Raw genomic sequence first — 20,040 nt, forward strand, 5'->3', positions numbered from 1 at the left:
AAAAAAAAAGAAAAAGAAATATGTTCCTTAGCTTCGAGATATGAAGAGGTCTATTAGAGTTAGGTGCAGAGAGAGGAAAAAAGAAAGACTTCTGTCTGGATTCCGGAAAAGATGGTCACAAGCTACCTGAATGTTACCTTTTTTCCCTACAGTTGAAAATACAGAAGCTATAGAAACCCCGAGTGCTCAGGGAAGTCACAGTAGATAGACAAAGAACCTTTCTGGGTTCCTCACATCTTGTGAGTTTTAGAGGCTCAGTCCACGAAAGATGTAAACAAAGAGAAAGCCATGGTTGGGTCTCTAAAGTGATAGATAATTACTTCGCGGAGTACCTGGTTGAGCTCTGGCCCTGGTATTTCTTGATACCTCGTCTTAAATTACGTTATCAAGAGCCTGGCCTTCTGAGCTCGACACTGCTGGCCTCCCTTTGGACTGGAAGCATGACTGCCTGGCCTCTCGCAGCCATGGGACGGGGTGAGCCCGTTTGCCTCCCTGGGTTGTGACCGTGTCTAGCACTAAGTCCAAGATTTCGCCACGTGACAGCTGTGACCAGTGCCACGGTCCTGCCTGCCCCTGCCCTGATTAGTTCCTATACGTCACAGAGAGTCTTGTTTGTGGATAAAAGCTTCATGGAACCGTACCCATGAGACCCTCGCTGAAGCTCTCTTCGGCTCCAAGCACAGACTGGAGCTTTCTCATGGTGCCCTTGTCCCGGAGTTCCTGAGCCAAAGTCTGGAGGTTCGAGGCTAGGGATTTGTATCATTAATGAGCATCCCAGACCAGTCTGACACACTTGGAAGTTTGAGGACCCGTGGTTTGCAGAGAAAGGATGCGTCTTCTGGGGCGGGCAGGGGTGGGGGCAGCTCTGAAGACGCTGTGTCTAAAGCGCTACCAGGGGCCAGACTTCCCCGTGCCCCCTTACCTCCCGCACTTGTCTGGACCGGCACCTCCCCCGCAGGGTTGCCACCGGTCCTCTGCAGGGTTGTGGCTGCTCTCCAGAGAGAGGGTTCCTATGCTCAGAGCTGCCCTTCCACGGGCTGGCTTCACAGTGGTGTCGCCCAGGGTGAGAAGCAGCGGCTCCTCCGGTTTGCGTCATCTGCCTGGACTTTCCATCTGGGGCTCCTCTTTGAAACCACTGTTCTTCCTGCCTGGCATCTACGGTCTCCTCTACCTGCCTCAGCTGCTCAGGAGAATGCCTGCCTGTCTCTTGGAGACGCCCCCTCACAGGCTCCCCAGCGAATCTGTGACCCCACGGTCTCTAAACTTGGCGCCTAGCTCCTTTGCTTGCTGTGGCCCTGCTCAGACCTCCCTGAGGCTGTGCTGCCCTGGGGGACCAGCGCTTCCCGCACAAGGAGGCAGGTCCTGGGTGGAGGCAGCCTGGAGTCTCGGGAGACCAGGGCTTGAGCTCCCACTTTGCTGCCACGTTGCTGGAAATGTCCGTGTGGAAGTCATGGGCGCTCAGCCCCCAGTGTCTCCACCTGGAAAAGGAAAGCATCCCACAGAATAGGACACGAAGCTCGACTTCTGGCTTGGAGCTTCTCAGGCCCTTTGATTTGTGTATCGTCAGAGCTCTGATACCCCATCTCAACTCACACCAGATAGATGGTTGTGCCAGGATATGCCCCAAAGGCTGTGCTTTTCTTGCACTTTCCATCCACTGCGGAAGCAGCTGCTTTGCCCCATTCCTTTCCAGATCCCCTTCTGGAGGAGAGGAGAGTGATGTGGAGCAGCTGATGTCGGGGCCATAGGGGGCAACCCCCAAGTCCAGGGCCATGGAGAGAATTCTCTGGAGGGAATTCAGAGGCCCCGTCGTGTTGTGGGGAAGGCTGTGTGCAGCACCCAGGGTTCGGATCCGCCTCTGCCTCTTTCTGGCCATGAGCTCCTGGGCAGGTTGCGTAACTGCTCTTAGCCAGAGTGTCCTCTGTGCAGTTGGGAGGTGGGGGGTGTGATGGCAATAATGAATGACCACAATACGTAACTCAGATGGTCCCGAGAAATCCGTCCGTACGCAGAAAGCACCTAGGCCGGGGCCTGGCACAGAGTAGGAGTTCAGTTAATTGTGAGCTGCCGCCACCACCACCACTACCCTCTTTGGGGCTGAAAGGACTGATGACAGGTGTGAGGGACGGGAACAAGTCCCTGTTGTCCCGGACTCCAGGGTTAGACATCCAGGTGGGCGGTAGCGCTGTTCCCTGGGACCGGGAAGCAGAAGCAGGAAGAGAGATCCACCCCTTATTCTCTGCCGGCAGAGGGCGGGGACAGCGCCTGGCTGCCACTTCTGCTGGGTCCCCGGTGGGCCGCACATGTGGCCGTCAGAGAGCCCCCCGCGATTCCGCCCGCTGCCTGGCTCCGGGCTCTTCAGGGACGGCTGTCTATTGTCTTTGAATCACATTGCTGGGAAGTAGTTTGCATAGATTCCCAAGTTTGTAATTAAAACAATTGAGAAACAATTTTCAGTATATAAAAAAAAAAAAGAATAGCTGAACAGGAAGTGTCTTTTAAGCAGATGTTGTGCTGTGAGCCATGTAGAAATATTATTTTATCATCAACCCAAAACGGTTATCTCAAGACTTGAAAGGAAAACTAAGGGAACATCTTTTCTACTAACCCAGCGGGTTTTTTTTAGCGCCTAATATCATTTCACATTTAAAGGTGACAGCAATATCTTTAACGTTTTTCTATTGGATTAATAACGTTTAATGTTCAAAGCAATAAAGTGAAATGTTTTCGTGAGGGTGCTTTATGTCACTAGTGGAAAATTCAAGTGAAAAAAAAAAAAAAAAAGACCACACACACAAAGTAATAGACATCGAGAGCCATAAACTGGAAAGGGAGACCGGGCTCGGAGGTGGTTTCACGGAGCCCGTGGGTGCATGAGGCTGGGGTCCCGCCGGCCCGGCGCCAGGAGGGGCCTCGGTGCTCTTGACAGTGAGCGCTGGGAGCCCCCGCCCAGTCCCCCAGCCATCCGTCTCCGCCCAGCAGCGGAATATGACAATGTTAGCATTTTTCATTTCCCTGACGTTACCATTAATAAAGCAATGATCCAAAAGGGGCTTTGCTGAGTCTGTTCTTTATGCTCCCATCACTCACGACTAGATAATTTCACACAGGATCGTTTTAAAATTAAATGGCGATAAAAACGCTCTGCTGTTCTGTGTTCACCAGTTCATAGAAGTCTATCAAGTCATTAATGTGTCATGACAAACTGCTCGATGGATACAAGAGTAATTAATTATTTGAATAAATAACAAGTTGAACGTGGGGCTTTGAACCACAATGACATACGCATCCCATTAAGGGCGTCTCGGAACCTTTGCAGGGCACTGGTACGAAGAGTTAAAATGCAGGCCAGGGTGTTGGCATTGATGAAAACCAACTTCGCAAACACAGGGTAATATTTCACAGGGAGAAAGCCAAAATGTCACATTTCTGTGCCCACGTTGGTTCGGTGTTGAAAGTTCTCTGGCAGCGGACGTTTCAAGATACCATTTGATCAGCGGTGGTTTCAGAGAACAATTATACAGATTTTCATAATCACCATTAATCTCTGCATATTTTTCACAATAATTACAGCAATTATTATTTAGATTTCTCTCGTACATGCCCATTGTGAGGAAGGAACAAGTGCTTATTATACCGGATAGTTCAAAGAACCGCCGATCCAAGTTCTTTGTCACGCCTGCGCTCGGTTATTTCAACTCGCGTTGCCTCTGAAAGTTCATCAGCTCTAGAAATTAGAGTAATATTCGCAGGCTCTATTATTAAATCCTGAGGCTGAGCTTAGGCCGTGGTTCGAGTCGATGGCTGAATTGTTCGTTCGTGGGGCTGCGCGTTCAGTTGGAATTACTGTCAGGTGGCAGGAGGCGCCCGTGACAGGTGCAGTCAGAGACGGGTGGCAGCCTCACACCTATCCTCTGCGATAGACTTACAAAGTGAGCTAACAACCAATATTTAGAGAATACATTTTTGTGACATGCCCTTTAAAGGTTAATATTAAATCTGAGATCTGGGTAATTTATGGCACTGGTACTTCGCAGACGCGTCAAGTGAGACGGAAGGGAGCGCCCTCCCTGGTTTCTCCAAATCAAGGTGGGTGTCCCTTCAGGCCTCAGTTCTGCCTCAGAACTTTCTCTTCATATCACCGTGGTCCAGAGAGCTTGTCCACTGGAGCTGAGTTTTGGGGAAGGTGAGACGCTGCTTGCAAGAGAAGCCATTTCCCAGGGCAGAGTTTCTGGAAAATGATGCAGTTTGGAAGCGCAGGGCTGTAGAGGTCCGGTGTGTGTGCTCTTGTACCCCATCCCAACTGCAGGCATGAGTCCGTGGTCTCCTGGCGTTCCAGGCCCAGCCCTGGGGACCGGCAGAGCCTGCCCACCTCAACCGGATGTTACAGGTCTAGCTACGAGACCCGGACGAGGGCAATTCGCTTTTGAATTGGGAAGTTCAGTATTTGAGCTTTCTGTAAAAATAAAAATGCCTCTTTTTTCTCTTCAAATTAAGTTTTATTATTATGACCTGGTTCGAATGCGCACAAGCAGCGCGATCTTCCGTAAGCGTAAACTGCGTTTAGATGGCTGTCGGGCTTTCCGTGGACGTCCCGTACCTGTCTGTCACTGCGCCTGGTCTCTTGGAACCATGCGGCAGCTCAGGGAAGCTGAAACCTGAGCCCGGGCAGCCTCTCCCACGGTGTCTGCCCCCGCCCCCCACCTCAGCTGCAGGACTCTCGTCCCGGTTCTCTCCTTCACTGGGCGATGCCCAGGCCCTGGGGAATTCGATCCCACTAGTCAAGGTCGGAAGAACTCTGTGCTGTTACGTTTCAGACCATTTGTCTTTAACCAATAGGTGATCTCTTTTCAAATCTTAAATGTATAATGAGGTTCTGCTTTTCCCATTTGGGTGATGCTACCATCCTGTTGGCAAAGTACTCGGGCAGTTAGACAATTAAAAGCTTCCTTACCGGTTATGGAATCATGACATTTGAAAATGAACAGCCAAGATCCCCGAAGTGGGTGTGTTTGTTTTGGCGGTAGGGGTGTCCCCTGGAAGAGTGCCAGGGACGCTGCGGGGTGGTTCCTGGACACCTTCCGCCTCCGCCCACCCTCCATCCCTTTCCTGCCCTTCTTGGTAAGACTCTTCTGCTGCCGTCTGTGGAGGACCTTTTCCTTTCTCAGAGGAAGGCATCCCCACCTACCGTTCATATGGTGGGAAGGCAGCGCCCTTGGAAGATCTCCCTTTCTGCGCCAGCTCTGCCATTTACCAGCTCTGTGGCCCCAGCAAGTCCCTTCCCTTGTGCGCGTCAGGGCCCTTCGGCAGGGTGGGTGTGGCGACACGTCCCAGGGCCGTTCGGAGACTTAACCCGGACTGTGTGTGAGTGCCTGACACACTCTTCTTCCCCAGACTGACACAGCCTGGTGCAGTGCTCCAGAGATTGGTGGGCCAGTCAGTGCCGGCTTCAGGCATACAGAAGCCTGGGACGCCTTCTCTCCCTGCCCTTTGGTTCCAGGACAGAGAGGCATCTGACCAGAACCTACTATTGCCCTTCGTGATTGTTGCTTTTCAGAAGCTTTTGTGAGTAGAATCTGGATGAGGGCTAGAGAAGTCAGCTAGAAACCAGCGGTTACCTACAATGGGTTGGAAATGACATCCTCTGGGGCTTAATAAAGGCCTCAGATCACCGGTACATATTTAATACGATGATTCTGAGATGGAAGAATGTCCAGTGGGGAGATTTTAGACCTCACCTAGCCCAGGGCTGCTCTAACTTAGTAGCGCCTGAGAATCACCTGGTAGCAGTGAGAGGCCACTAACGCGTGGGGCCATGGTCAGACCAAGTAACTCAGAACCTCCTGGGGGAGGAACAGCAGGCGGAAGGCAGTTTTTAAAAGTCACAGATTGGGGACGCCTGGGTGGCTCCATAGGTTAAGCATCTGACTCTTGATTTTGGCTCAGGTCATGATCTCAGAGTCCTGGGATCGAGCCCCACATCTGGCTACACACTCAGCAGGGAGTCTGCTTGAGATTCTCTCTCTTGCCCTCTGCCCCTCCCCGTGCTTGCGCATGCCCTCTCTAAAATAACTCTTTAAAAAAAAAAAAAGTCACAGATCAGCACCAGCTGAGTCACCCAGCCCAGGCCCTCCCTCTCAGATGAGGACACTGAGCTGTGACTGACGTGCACGTGGGCCTGGAGGCCAGCTCTCTTCTCTGTCACTGTCACTGTGTCAGCTGGTACCGTATCCTTCTCCGTGCGTCCTATCTGGAAGTTTGTGATGTTGGCAGGACCCAGCTGGGATCACCTGCTTATGGTGCTGCTTGCTGGGTTTCCTTACCGTAAAGTTACTGTTTTTCCTCTTGTAATTAATATGTCATCAGTGGGAAATACTTTGGGACTATGTAAAGAGTTCATTCCTCATCAAATTATCCATTGATTTTTATAACTCCTATCATCCCTTCAGTGTGAGTTGGCGTTTTATTTTAAGGATGAGCTTCTCCTCGTCCTCGGTTTGTGCACGTCGGTGTGGACTGGGGGGTCTAATTCATTATTGTCATTATTTATGTGGACACTCAAATTGTTCCATATTAGCCGGCAGGAGCCCCTTTGAGCTGGTTTCTGGGTCCTTCTGCTGAGTTGCCGTGATTCTTTGAGGATGTCTTACTTTCTGGTGCAACAAGACGTCCCAGGCTAGTTCCTTCCCTGCCTCCCCCTCCCTCAGCCATTTCTCTAAAGAGCCCCTGTATCTTTCAGAGGAGAACACTAGAACCCAAAACTCTGGGCACTAGGTGTGCTCACGGCTTCGGGGCCATCAGCAGATAGAAAAATACGTCCATTTGTGCGTGTCTGTGTACACACATATGAACGATGTGTGTATAAACACACAGCTCTGTGTGTTGATGTATCTATATCTAGTTGCTAAACCAGGCTCACACCAACACCTCCGGCCATCCAGCATCACAGAGCACGTTTGAATCTTCTTCCCCATGTTTGTCTGACTTCTCTTCCACCACACGAACGTCAGATGTTAACGTTCCTCAGAACCCTGAGCTGGGCCTGCCCTCTTCTCACCACGTGCTCTTCCCAGAACTTCTCATCTTCTCTCATGCCTCAGTCACTGGCAGGCTGGACGCCCCAGATCCTCCCCCGGCCGCCTCACGTCTGTATTTCCCATCCGGGCAGTCCTTACCAACCAGTCTCGGATCTTGCTCATCATGTCCCAACCGTGTTGACTGGCATCTCCCCCGGGTTGTCTCACAAGCCCCTCAAACCCAGCACAACCAAGAGAGACCCTACCAGCTTACCCCACATGTCTCCCAGGTTCCCGGGCCTCCACTCTCCCGATGGTTAAGCCAGAATCTCAGGGTCACCCTTGTCTCCTCGCCCTGGAAAGTAGTGAAACTACCACAGCCAGTGGCCAAGTCTCTTGGTTCTGCATCTGAATACCCCTTGATCTGTCCCCTCTTCTCCATTCTTACTGTCACAGTCCTAGACACCACCACCAGCATCCCTCACCAGCATCCCTCCTCCCTGGTGGTCCTGCCTCCAGCCTCACTCCCTCTAATCCACGCTTCTCTCCACAGCCAGGAAGCCATTCCTAAAACATACACATGACCATGTCTCTCTCTAGCTCAAAAACCCTTCGATGGCTCCCCAGGGACCTCGTGGTGACCTGCAGGCCACTTAAAATGGCAGCCAGGCTCCTGATCAGCCCATTGGTTGCCTCTCCACTCTTACTTCTACCCAGCTGTTAAAAAGACCAAGATAGCATCTACAGCTACCGATATAGGAACTCTCTGACGGTTGTCGAAAACACATCGTAGAACCGTTATATGCTGTGATGCTATTTGTATGAGAGGCACAGACACATACAAAACAAAATTCTGTATTTCTTCTGTATGCAGGCACGTCTGTACATGCATAGCAACGGGCTGGGAGAACCCCAGGCACAGTGCAGACCACGTCCAGGGCTGGCCCTGAGGAGGGTCCGGGATCAGGGCTCTGCATTCAGGGGCACTTGAACTTAGCTGTGCTATTGGAATTGTTTGTTTAGGAAATGTATTCCTTTATTGAATACAATTTAAAAATACACAGGTCTTCCTTATGTCACTATGGGTTTACGTCCCAACAAACCCATAGTCAGTTGAAAATGCGTTTACTACGCCTACCCTACCGAGCATCCTAGCTCAGCCTAGCCCACCGTAGACGTGCTCAGAACCACTTACACTTGGGCAAAATCATCTGACAAAAGCCTATTTTATGCTAAAGTGTTGAAATTCTCTTGTAATCTATTGAATACTGTACTGAAAGTGAAAACCAGGACAGCTGGACGGGGACAGAATGGCCGCGCGTGTATGTGCTGTTGACCCTCGTGGTCCCCTGGCTGCCTGGGAGCTGCCGCTGCCCTGCACCATGAGAAAGGACTGAACCGCTCATCACTAGCTCAGGCAGGGGTCAAAATTCAGAATCCGAAGTACGGCTTCCACTGAATGTGTATCACCTTTGCACCATCATGAAGTCGAAAACTCGTAAGTCGGACCATCCTGAGTCGGGACTGCCTGTGTGTGAGTTGGTTGAGAAGGTGACGGAGGGCCTGTAAGGGGAGGCGCACCTGCCTGCCTGCACGGCCGGACCCCCCCCCCCCCAGCAGGCGGCGGCGGTATCTGCCCCTCGGCCAGCAGCTCCGACCCTTCAGCAGCTGGAGGCCAGGCCGTCCTAGGTCAAGGCTCGGCCTCCGTCCACAGCTGGCTGTGGATTAAGCTGCTGTTCAGACCATGCCTGTGCTCTGGAGGAGTGTGGTCGCTTCTAATAGCAGCAAACCTTCGTTGGCCCTCGGTCTGCTTCTCACTCTGCTTTTAGAGATCCCCTCTTGTTAGTCTCCGGCTCGTGTAGGGGTTTCTGTGTGTGTGCTGCACTGTGGGAAGGCAGGCGTGGGCCCGTGGCAATTTCCACACAATGCCTCTACAACCGAGGCGCCTTCTCACTCACGTGGAAAAGTGGCACTTAGTTGGATTTTATCTTTACCTCGAGCAAAATGCAATACATCTCTGCCCCAAGTCACCAAATATTCATGAAGTTTCAGAAAGCATTTCTGCAGAGGGAGGGTGTTTTGTTCATGGACCTGGGGTTTCTCGTGGCTCTGCAGTGTGGGGCAGCCATGTGTGGCCCTTCCTCTCCAGACTCGTGCCCTTCCAGCTCCCACGGCTCAGACAGCAGCCACTGGGCCCACGAGGGGCAGCTCTGGAAGGAGGACGGGGGAGTGCAGGGCCCTCAGTTTCCTCCCAGGATACTGGGGATGTGGAGACATGAAGTGGGCCACACAGCTAAAGTGACACTTGCTGGCAGGTGCTCTGTATGGGGGACGGGGAGGCTTCCCCACTCATAGAACCTGAGAGAATATTCATTTGTGGGGCAAAGTCGCTTTTATTTTGAAGAGTATGGTGTTTCTGACTAACCTGGCAAATTAACCCCCAGACAGCCAAGGGCAGTGTGCTTCACTTTGCTTTTAGGGCTCTTTTCCGGGGGACGTTAAGCAAGCTGGGCCCAGCATGGGTCTTGCTCCTACAGTTGAGCTTGACCTGTGACCCCAGAGATGGCAGATGCCAGGGAGAGCCATGGTCGGGGGGAACCCTCTGAGGTAGTCCTGGGCAGGCATCGCTTCCACACCTCCAGCAGCCTCTGGATGGGGACTCACAGCCCACAGCTTACGGAATTTAATGTGGCTGCATTTACGTTTTGATGTAAAAGCAGCTCGAAAACTAAACAGTTCTGCTTCCTTGGAAGGACATTCTCCCCAGCTCGTGATGCTGGTGAGAATGAGCAGGTGGTTACCAGGGGCTTTAAACGTCACAGCCATCCAGGTAGGATTCTTTCCTTCCTTCTACAGCTGAGGAAAGAGAGGCATAGAGAGAGTAAACACTTGTCTTGAGTCCGAGGTGGACCCGGCCTGAATCACGCCTCTGAGAAGCAGGGCCTGCTTGGCGTCTGCGAATCACCCGTAACTACCACGTGCTGAGCGCCTGCTGCCGGTCAGGCTACGCTCGGCTCTCTCTCCTCTGCAGACTCAGCCCTTGGCCGTGGTTCTCCTTCTTTGACAGGTGCAGGTCTGACTCAGGCCGAGTGGCCTGCCCGAAGCTCCACGGCCAGCCAGTGGCTGAGCCCAGCTCGGGGCTCACACGCATCTGACTCGGGCATCCTCTCCCTCCTCCCCACGGTGCCATCGGCCTCAGGAGGTCACTGTGGCCCATAAGTAGTTCTTTTGGCTTTTGAATAACCAACAAAACACATTACTTAGGGGATCTAGAAGGAAGTTGTAGGCCTAGTGTGGACTCAATTGGAATGTCACTGAGCAGACAGTCTTGGAGGCATCCACACGTGTCTTCCAAGGAATAGCCCCAGTGAAATCAACAAGACGGCAAAACAAGCTTGGTGTTTCAGTTTGCATATGAGTTTTGAGAAAAGGCCTTGAGATCTTGAGGTGTTGGCATCTTTCCCGTCACAAATTGTAAAGGACCTTTGAAGCCACGGGGAAGGAGAGAAGAGCGAGCCAGGTTGCTGATTATTTACAAGCAAGTAGCCAGGGTTAAAGGCCTCCCCCCATTCCAGCTGCGTTTAACTTTATTCTGAAAATGACTACCTGCCAGTAAAGCCACATCATTCACCACCATCTCTGCAAGTACGTCTGAGGTGCTGTGACCAGTTCACAGAATCCTGCTTGACAGCTGTAAGCAGATGACAGTTGAGATGCCAGAAATGGAGTCTTTCTCTTAATATTACTTTTTTTTTTTTTGGCCACATGATTTAAGACTCTTTATCAAGCATGTTGAAATGAATACATACATCGATTAGAGTATTTCCCCCTTGAGATGTCAGTGAGGGAAGGGGTGAGCAACTGTGGGTATCCGCAGGCAGTCGGGCGGCCCTGGGTCTGGAGCCCTTGGGAATGAGTCAGCAGTGGGTTCGAGTCGAGCGCTGGGAAATCCGGAAGTGTGCACCTCGGGGGCAGAATCAAGGGATGGCTGAGGGGACTGCCTTGACAAGTACAAGTATGGTTCCCACGCGAAGGAGAGATACAGGAACTGTAATAACCCTATCCCGTTGCCAGGCAGAGCTCCCGTGGCGTCCTAGCAGGGTTGTCTGTGCAAGCAGGCGACCAATGTTATGTCCAAATACAGCACGTGAATTGGACTCCTTCCCCGAGAACAGCAAAGTCAGGTATTCGGGTCAGTTGGGGAAAAAAAAAGAAACCCCCCCCCTTTCTCCTTTAAAATCTTGGGCGGTGTTAATACAGCAGATGAGAGCTTTATTTGTTTAAACCTTGCAGATTCCGTAAGCATCCACAATCCTCTTGACTTGTAGTGCCTGATTGTAAAAAGAACAGTTGAATGAGCTCATTGTTTCCTGGTTTTTTTCTTTAATGTATTTTACAAACACTCTGGTGACAGGCCTGACACCCTGATTTCTATGTACTCGCACTTCAGGTTGGGATTACAGCATTAATAACAGAGCTCCATGCATCATGCCATTTTTAAGCATGATCGTTATGATAAAGGGCATATACTTAATTACAGGCCTGCTTAATTACAGCTCTGTTGAAGCTCGTTTGTTTAGGAGAATGCTAATTGCACTACGGAGCCTGCGGCACGTCCTCGCTCTCATCTGTACGCCGCTCCGTGCCGTGGATCAGCGTTTTGTTAAAACTGCCACCAAAAACAAAATTTAAAAAAGAAGAAGAAAACAGTGTCCTGGTACTAAAAGGAAGGCTGCCTGGACGTGGCTTTCGGTCCGAGTGGACACCACCATTTGCGGAGCCGGGGGGCCGCCCCTCTCTTGTGACTGAGGTCCCTGTCACCCTCATGCAGCCTCCTGAGAGCGTCTTCTCCCCATTTCACAGACAGGGTAGCTGAGGCTCACGGTGGTGGGGCAGCCAGCTGGACCACACACTCATGCCCACGGAGTTGGAGGTGAGGCCCAGGGTGTTGCCCTGCCAGGCCCGCCCTCCCACCATACCCCTGCAGCGCCTCCGCCACCCCAGCTCTGTGCTCGACTCCTGGCTCCGGCAAGCCACCGGACTGCTCTAAGCCTCGGCTTCCTGGAGGATGACTTGCAAGCGATTGTGTTGAGGCTGAAGTGACTCGATGCGTGTTCACGCTCACTGCCCAGCATGCAGCCAGCAAACGTGGGTTTCCTGTCCTCCTCTCTCTGCTGTAGAACTGGGCCTCAGAAGCAGTTCTGTTACCTCCAAGGTTTGGGGGTGGCCTGGGTCATGTCACACTGGGAGCCGAGGGGTCTGGAGAGGTGACTGCCGTGTGCCCCAGGAAGGCCAGCTTGGGTGCCAGCAAAGAAGGGACAGGCGCTGTCCCTGCTTCTGGGTTATGACCACGGACCGATCTGGCGGAGTCCTCCTGGGATCCCTCAGGCTGACTGGGAGGGCAGGTTGGGAGATGAAAATATACTGTCTGAGAGCGGGGTCCCTTTGCTCACAGCTCTCCCTCCAGCTGCCCCGCGCGTGTCCCTCTGAGTAGACTCAGCGATAGACCGAAGGCTAGAGCGACTGTCACAGTCTCTGAGCGCTAAAGAATAGTGAAGACAAAATACTGGCTTCAGCTAGGGGAGAAAGAAAGAAAGGAGGAAACGTGGCTCCCCCATGAGAAGCCAGGATGGAGATGATTTATGAACACTCTTTCGGAACACATGAAAAATGTGTGCCATTGATTTTAAGAATTATGTTTGGCAAATCTCTAGATATTTTAAAATCTGGAATGGCTGCCCAGATAAAGAGAGTAGAAGTGGATGCTATGGAATTAGAAGGGGATTCGGCAGTCCCACGGATCAGCTTTCTACCCGACACACAAGATCTCTCCCTAGCTCCCCAGCACGCGGCCCCTGCCTGGCCCCTGCTCGGCCAGCTCTGCTCATCCTCCCTTTCGTCCTCACCAGGGCAAGGAGCCATGCCTCTAGCCCTCACCCTGAGGCAGCTCTGGGAATATGCGCGGGCCTTTGATTACGCTCACCTTTGAGTCTTATCTGGACCAGATCTGGCTGCAGCTCCCCATGTGCAGCACGGCACCGGGTCCTAGGGGCCGGGCAGGAGGTGGTGGTGAACAAAAATGGACAGGATGATGCCTTCCCGGAGCATCAGGCCTGATGGCTTCCTCCCTCTCCTTGTGTGGTTCCACTTCAGGTCCCCCACCATCCTGGGACTCCTCGTAGGCCACGTGCGAGGACCCTCTGACTGTTGGTCCCCGCACTGGACTCAGACTCAAGCCCGGAGCAGACCAAGATGACGGCTCCCTCCCGTCGCTCACCGTGGCACCTTCCCGCCTCGCGTTAGATAGTCGGATCGCATTCCTGCCTCACGCAACTACAAACAAGTCTTTTTTCATAACTTCTGCTGTTATTCCACGTCTTTCATTCCATCTAATACCTTTGGTTTTTAAGACCTAAAGTACAGGACTTACTAGCACTGACCTGTAATAAATCCCATCCTTAAATTTAGACCATGATCCCAGTTTGGGGGGATCTTCATTGGACTTCTCTCAGTTAGCCAGCTTAGAGACGGTCCTCCCAGACGCCCCGTCAGCCACATCCGAGATAGGCCTACTATGTATGTCTTCATTGAACTAATCGATAATGCTCTGGGTACCTTCCAGAGAGGTCAGTTGAGGTCAACCTCAATCTATTAATCAGCTTCTTGAGCACCTCGTCCGACCAGTTATGGATTCTTCGCTTAACATTGTTCAGCCATATTTCTCTCTCTTGCCTGCATGGGTAACATAAGAAATTTTATCACATGTTTTGCTAAAATCCACATTCTTTCAGCATACCATAATCTTTGATATACTAGATTTTTTAAATAAATGGATTTTGGCCAGCAGACTATCTGTTCAGCAAACTTGTACTGGCTCCCCTTTCCAGGGGCTCCTTGCATGGGTGAGAGCATCCCGTTCCTGTCACCAGCTCCATCAGGAGCTTTCAGCCCATAGGACCCTATCCACTCGCTTTCTTTTCTTCTAAGACTGTCGAGGTCTGTTTTCTAGGAGAATAGGAGAAGGATCTGACTGTGCTCATCTTTCTATCATGAACTTTAAGATAAAGTGGAAATTTATCCCAAAGTTCCCATCTCTCTCCCATCACCAGGCAGCTCCCTTTGCGGGTCAGACTGGGTCTGATTGGTCCTCCCCACCATCTCCTCTGCCACCGAGCCTGTCGGGAGGGCACTGGCCGTGGGGCCGAGCCAGGCCAGCACAGCCCCGAAGGCCACCCTGAAGGCCACTGCTGCCTTTCTCACACAGTCTCGGGGGTGCCTCCTCCCTTTCTTCTCCCCAAAAGGGTTGTCTTTGGTGTGGTCGGTAAGGATGTCACTTCTGGTCTTCTGCCGTCAGCCTCCTCGAGAAGTTGCTCTGTGAGGAAATCACCTTTGAGTCAACCCGGGGACCAGAGGGAGCGCCTTCACCAAATACCTTCATTGTTCAGATGGCGGGTTGCCCCTTGGCCCCAACAAATCCCCGCCATTCTCCAGGTCTGGGAGTGAGGATTTCACCTGGAGAATGAGGTGTTGGGGTAAGGGGCTGTATGCAAACAGGAGGCACTTCTGAATGAAACCCCCTTCCGGCGGCTCAGAAACTCTGTGGGGTGTGGCTGTGCACGGTCTCTACTCACTTCCCCTAGTCTGTCTTAGAAGCTAAGACGGGGCTTTTTGGAAATGCTGTGTGTGTGCGTGTACACATATGTGTACACGCACACACACACACACATATATATAAGGTAAAAATATGTATTACCTGTTCTGTAAAGGTGTATTTTTATAATACACACCACACACACACACACACACACACACACACACACACAAATGCTATTGTTAGTATCCAAGTTTTACAAGTTCCTTTTCTGGATCTTTTTCTTCTCAATTTTTATTTGCAGCCCTCCAGGTCCCAAGGGTCAATCTGGGCAAACCTGCCCTTCCCCTCCCCCATCATAACCCACAAGGCAGAAATGCAACATTCCAGGAGGCCGGGCCACCACAGTCCAGAAAGCCAGTCTTCTCTTTCTAGATCTTTCTTTTTCAAAGACATGACCATCAGTTGGAAGGAGAGAGAAACACACACTCTTGGAAGACAGAGGGAGAGTACTGAGTGGTAGGAGTATAGGGTGTTGCTCTGGAGTGGGGGACATGCTGTGAAACTAGGGAACGGTGGTCGTTGCTCAACACTGTGAACGGACCAGGTACTGGCAAAAGTGTTCACTCTAAAATGGTTAATTTTATATTAGGTGAATTTTAGCTGAACAAAATTTACTAAATTTTTACTAATGTGCTAAAAAAATTTTAAGAACCAAAATTCTTCTCCTCCCTGCTTAAATCTCCCCAGTTCCTAGAGATGATTCCCAGACTTCTTCCAGAAACCCATGGCTTTTGTCAGCAGCTCACCAAACCCTCGGGGTTACGTACATGCCCCAGGCCGAGCCCCCATGCACAGAACTGTTCTCTGGGAGCAGCTACTCTCCGGCACCTGCTCCCCTGAGCCCCTCTGGGCCCAGCCCGGGGCCAGGGACACGGGAATGCAGCGGCGACTCACACGTGAAGTGCCAGGAAGCCCACTGCCTGAGAGGAGATGTGGCTGTGGCCGGGGACCCAGGGAGGAGGTGGGGGGACGCCTCTGGGAAGGCTGGCTGCAGGAGAGGCACTCAGAGCAGACCTCAGAAGAACAGCCAGGTGTCGACATAAGGGGTGTGAGGGGAAAGGGCCTTATGGGCCATTGAGGACCCCCCCTTGGTAATCCTGCTGTGTGGGGCGCTGGTGTGGCTGCCAGCCTTGGACTGGACGGGAGCCACCTCTCTGCCTCACTCCTGCTCTCCGTGCTCCCCGGGCCTCTCATTTCTGGGGGTGATCCGGCTGTGGAAGGTCACCCTACTTCCCCATCAGGATACGAGTTCTCTAAACACACACTGACATTCAGACGGAAGCTCTGTCAGCAGCGAGGGGGAGTTCTTGACCTATCTTATCGGAAACCCCAGACGCTAATAAGGTCTTTAAAACAAAGCCTAGTGAGTGAACGATCAGGGTGGGGATGTGCTGAAGACGTGCTCGCGGAAAACTACTCACCAGGCCTTTGGTCAGCGTGCTTCCTGAATGCAGTACGTGGGGCGTGTGAAGGGAGCTCTGCCGTGGGCGCTGCCATCGGTCTAGCGGGCAGAAAGAAGCAGGAACGAGGAGCGTGTGTGCAGATGTGTGTACCGAGAGCAGAGTGCGTGGCCCTGGCAGGTGACAGCCGTGGGCTTGTGGGATTTAAAGGAGAGGCAGAGTAGGCTGTGGCTTCCAGCCCTGGACGTGGGATGGCCAGGAGCAGGGTGGCGCGTGACTGACGAGTGGGAGGGCGCAGCGAGGAACGGGTTTGGGGAGAAGGCGGTGGCGGGTCTGACTGGACGATTCGCGCGCACACCCGCTTCCTGGCCGCTAGGTCTGATCAGAAGGAGCTGGTGGAAGGGACGTCTGGAGACTTCAGGAGGATGTGATAATGGTCATCAAAACCTTAAAATACCCTGGTCTGGAAGAGGCAGATTTGTCCTCAGAAATTCCGTTTATACCCAGTGGAAGGGCCAGAGGATTTGGAGTCCCTGCTTGCTACCTGGGTGCCCTCGGCAGGCCCCGATCTGTGAAATGACAGCAGGTGCTGAGTGGTACCTGCCCATGCGTCCCCATGGCACTGGGAAGGGGCAGGGGTCAGGGGTCAGAGTGCCTCGTGGGGTAGGCCTCGGCCCACAGCTGGAGTTGGGCAGATTGGCAATTGCCAGGAAGGGGGGCCTCTTCTTGGATCTTGGGTGGGACCCCGTCCTGTCCCTCTCTAGAAGGCGTGTGGCCTTTCAAGGGTCATCTGTTCAGGGATGGGTTTTCCCAGCACGTGTGCCCCAATGTCACTTGTATGTCCGCACCTGTGACATGCTGTAGGTTACGTGGGCTTCCTCCCCCCCTCCTTTCTGGAGAAGTGTCACACTGTTCCTGGCCCTTAGCCGGTGCTCCCCTGGGCAGTCCCAGCAGCTTGCAGGGGCCCAAGGTGGGGGAAGGCCCCCGACTGTGGATGCCTCCGTTTGAGCCCAGGGCCGGACCTCGGGCAGCAGCCTTCCAAAGAGAGGAGGCTTCCGGGGGCAGCCGGGGTGGGCTGTGCTCTTCCCTTTTCTTCAGACTTACCAGACGAGGCTTTGTTTTTCCTTCCCTGAAATCCATTATGAACAGAGCTTAAGATGAACCATGTGGCTCAGCTTGCTGATCAGAGAGGATTTGTCCCACACCTCTTCTCTTTCTCTTATTTTTCTCCTGCCTTCTTTCTGCTTCTGCGAGTCTTCTTTCTTAGGACTGAAAGAAATTGTCTGCCCCTCGGATACCAGAGAAGCCCCCATCTTAGATGGTGGGGGAAGCAGAGACCATCACTTCCCAGGGAACCCACTCACCACGCCTTCCCCGTGTCCTCCCAAAGCGGAATGGGCCGGAAGACCTCCGGGCTGTGGGAAAGGAACGGCACCACTGACCCCGGTGTTTTCGTTTGCTAGGGACCCATTCCCATCTTTCTCTGGTGTCCCGTTAAAACCAGCAGCCTGGTGCCTTGAGTCAGCCTCGAAGCCCGGGGCTAGGAGACAGAGTCAACCATGCCAGCTGTGCTGTGGCCCACCCACCCGCTCTGTGCCCGACGCTGCACGCACCTCCAGCTCACACGCACCCCGGCTCACATGTACCTCCAGCTCACATGCACCCCGGCTCACACGCACCTCCAGCTCACATGCACCTCCAGCTCACGCACCTGCAGCTCACGCACCCCGGCTCACACACACCTGCAGCTCACACGCACCCCGGCTCACACGCACCTCCAGCTCACACGCACCTCCAGCTCACACGCACCTGCAGCTCACGCACCCCGGCTCACACGCACCTGCAGCTCACACGCACCCCGGCTCACACGCACCTCGGTGCCTTGAGTCAGCCTCGAAGCCCGGGGCTAGGAGACAGAGTCAACCATGCCAGCTGTGCTGTGGCCCACCCACCCGCTCTGTGCCCGACGCTGCACGCACCTCCAGCTCACACGCACCCCGGCTCACACGCACCTCCAGCTCACACGCACCTCCAGCTCACACGCACCTGCAGCTCACATGCACCTCCAGCTCACATGCACCTGCAGCTCACGCACCCCGGCTCGCACGCACCCGCAGCTCACATGCACCTGCAGCTCACGCTCCCCAGCTCACACGCACCCGCAGCTCACACGCACCTCCAGCTCACGCACCTGCAGCTACGCACCTCCAGCTCACACACACCTGCAGCTCACACGCACCCCAACTCACACGCACCTCCAGCTCACACACACCTGCAGCTCTCGCACCCCGGCTCACACGCACCTCCAGCTCACACGCACCTGCAGCTCACACGCACCTCCAGCTCACACACACCTGCAGCTCACACGCACCTCCAGCTCACACGCACCTGCAGCTCACACACACCTGCAGCTCACGCACCCCAGCTCACACGCACCCCGGCTCACATGCGCCCCAGCTCACAGGCCCTGCCATTCTCCTTTAAAAAAAAAAAGATTTTTATTTATTTATTTTTATTTATTTATTTATTTATTCGCGGACAGCGACAGAGATAGCGAGAGAGAGAGCAGAAGCGGAGAGGACAAGCAGGGAGCCCGACAGGGGGCTCGATCCCAGGACCCCTGATACCAACTGAGCCACCCAGGCGCCCCCTGCCTTCCTCCTTTTAAACATAACTTAAACTCACCGAAACCCACAGCTAGGATTCAGACCCAGTCTTTCTGACTCCAAAGTCACTCTCTCCAATCTAGACCTTTCCTGTGGGCCCGGCAGCCTGGGGTATGGCATCACTCTCAGCGGAGAGAATGTGTCCCCAGCACGCTCCCTGCCCACCTCACAGAGCACCGCTTTGTCCCCTCCCCGTCTGCGTGCGCCTCTGTCCTGCCACCAACCCCTCAGGAGCTCCCACCACTTACAGGTCAGAGGCCAGACTCCCAGGGTGGGCTCTGGACCCTTCTCTGCCCCCACAGCTCTGTCTGTACTTCTGTGTGGTGCTCCGGGGACGTGCACAGCATTGCCCCCCTCCAACCAGGTGTGTGTCCTGGGTGCAGGGGGGTGCCTCTGCCCACGTCACCCCAGGGCCCCACTCACCTGTGCCCATGTCGGTTTGTACTGTCAGCATCTCAAGTCACTGAACACCGCTGGTGTCCCCAATGCCATTTTCTCTTTTTCTGTTCTTTTACAGCAATGGATGGTGTGCCTTTTATGATTTCAGAGAAGTTTTCTTGCGTTCCAGAAAGTGTAAGTGTTATGCATGTTGTCCCTTCTGTGCTGCCACCCCCAGCCTGCGTGCTCCCTCTGCTCAGCACGCAGGCCCCTCCCGGCGGCCCTCACACCCCTGCCCTCGTGTTGTCCCAATATCAGGGCTTCCCGTCTGGGTCCCTCCAGCTAACGCTGCACACAGTAGGTGCTCGAGGAGTGACTGAAGAGCAGGGATGAGGCACAGGGAGGGAGCGAGACGGACTGGCAGAGAGACTCCGATTCAGCCATAACAGAGCCTTTTTGTTTCAAATGTGATGGTAAATTGGGCTGAACTTCACTAAGTCGTGAATGTTCTTGGTTTCCAAGTTAAACTTACTAATTTTTGTTCTTTTTTATTTAACCATGACAACATCTCACAGAAAGAAGGCTGCCTCGTTTTTTCATTGTGATTGCCGGGTTCTGTGATAACCAGTCTCGGCTCCGAATCGGAGGGAGGCCTCCGAATGGCAGGGCTGGCGGTTAGTGTGTGCCCGCAGCTGTGGTCGCCCGCTCACTGCGGGCCCGCAGGGGTCCCACGACATGCACCAGGCGGCTGGGGCCCCTGAGCTCTCTGATGACAAAGGGGCTGCGTGAGCTGGTGAAGGTCAGCGCCTACAGCATGAGCGGTGCCCGCCAATCCCAGGCTTGTGGGCTGTGGGCTGGTGCCGCTGACCCCACCTGGCACTCCGGGGACCCTCTCTCTGATGGCGCCTATCCTCCCCCCCCCCCCC

The 20,040-nt window shown here is 53.4% G+C and overlaps 1 protein-coding gene across 2 annotated transcripts in view; it reads left to right on the plus strand.

Moving 5' to 3' along the window:
• MVB12B (multivesicular body subunit 12B) overlaps positions 1–20,040 on the plus strand; it is a 256,508-nt gene that overhangs the window by 215,018 nt on the left and 21,450 nt on the right. For both annotated transcript variants that reach the window (XM_040631900.1, XM_040631901.1), the window contains one exon: positions 19,254–19,309. In XM_040631900.1, coding sequence (XP_040487834.1) covers positions 19,254–19,309 — 56 coding nt within the window. The remainder of the gene's footprint in view (positions 1–19,253; positions 19,310–20,040) is intronic.

Source organism: Ursus maritimus, unplaced genomic scaffold (assembly GCF_017311325.1).
Source record: "Ursus maritimus isolate PB19 unplaced genomic scaffold, ASM1731132v1 scaffold_17, whole genome shotgun sequence".
In the NCBI taxonomy this organism is placed as follows: domain Eukaryota; kingdom Metazoa; phylum Chordata; class Mammalia; order Carnivora; family Ursidae; genus Ursus; species Ursus maritimus.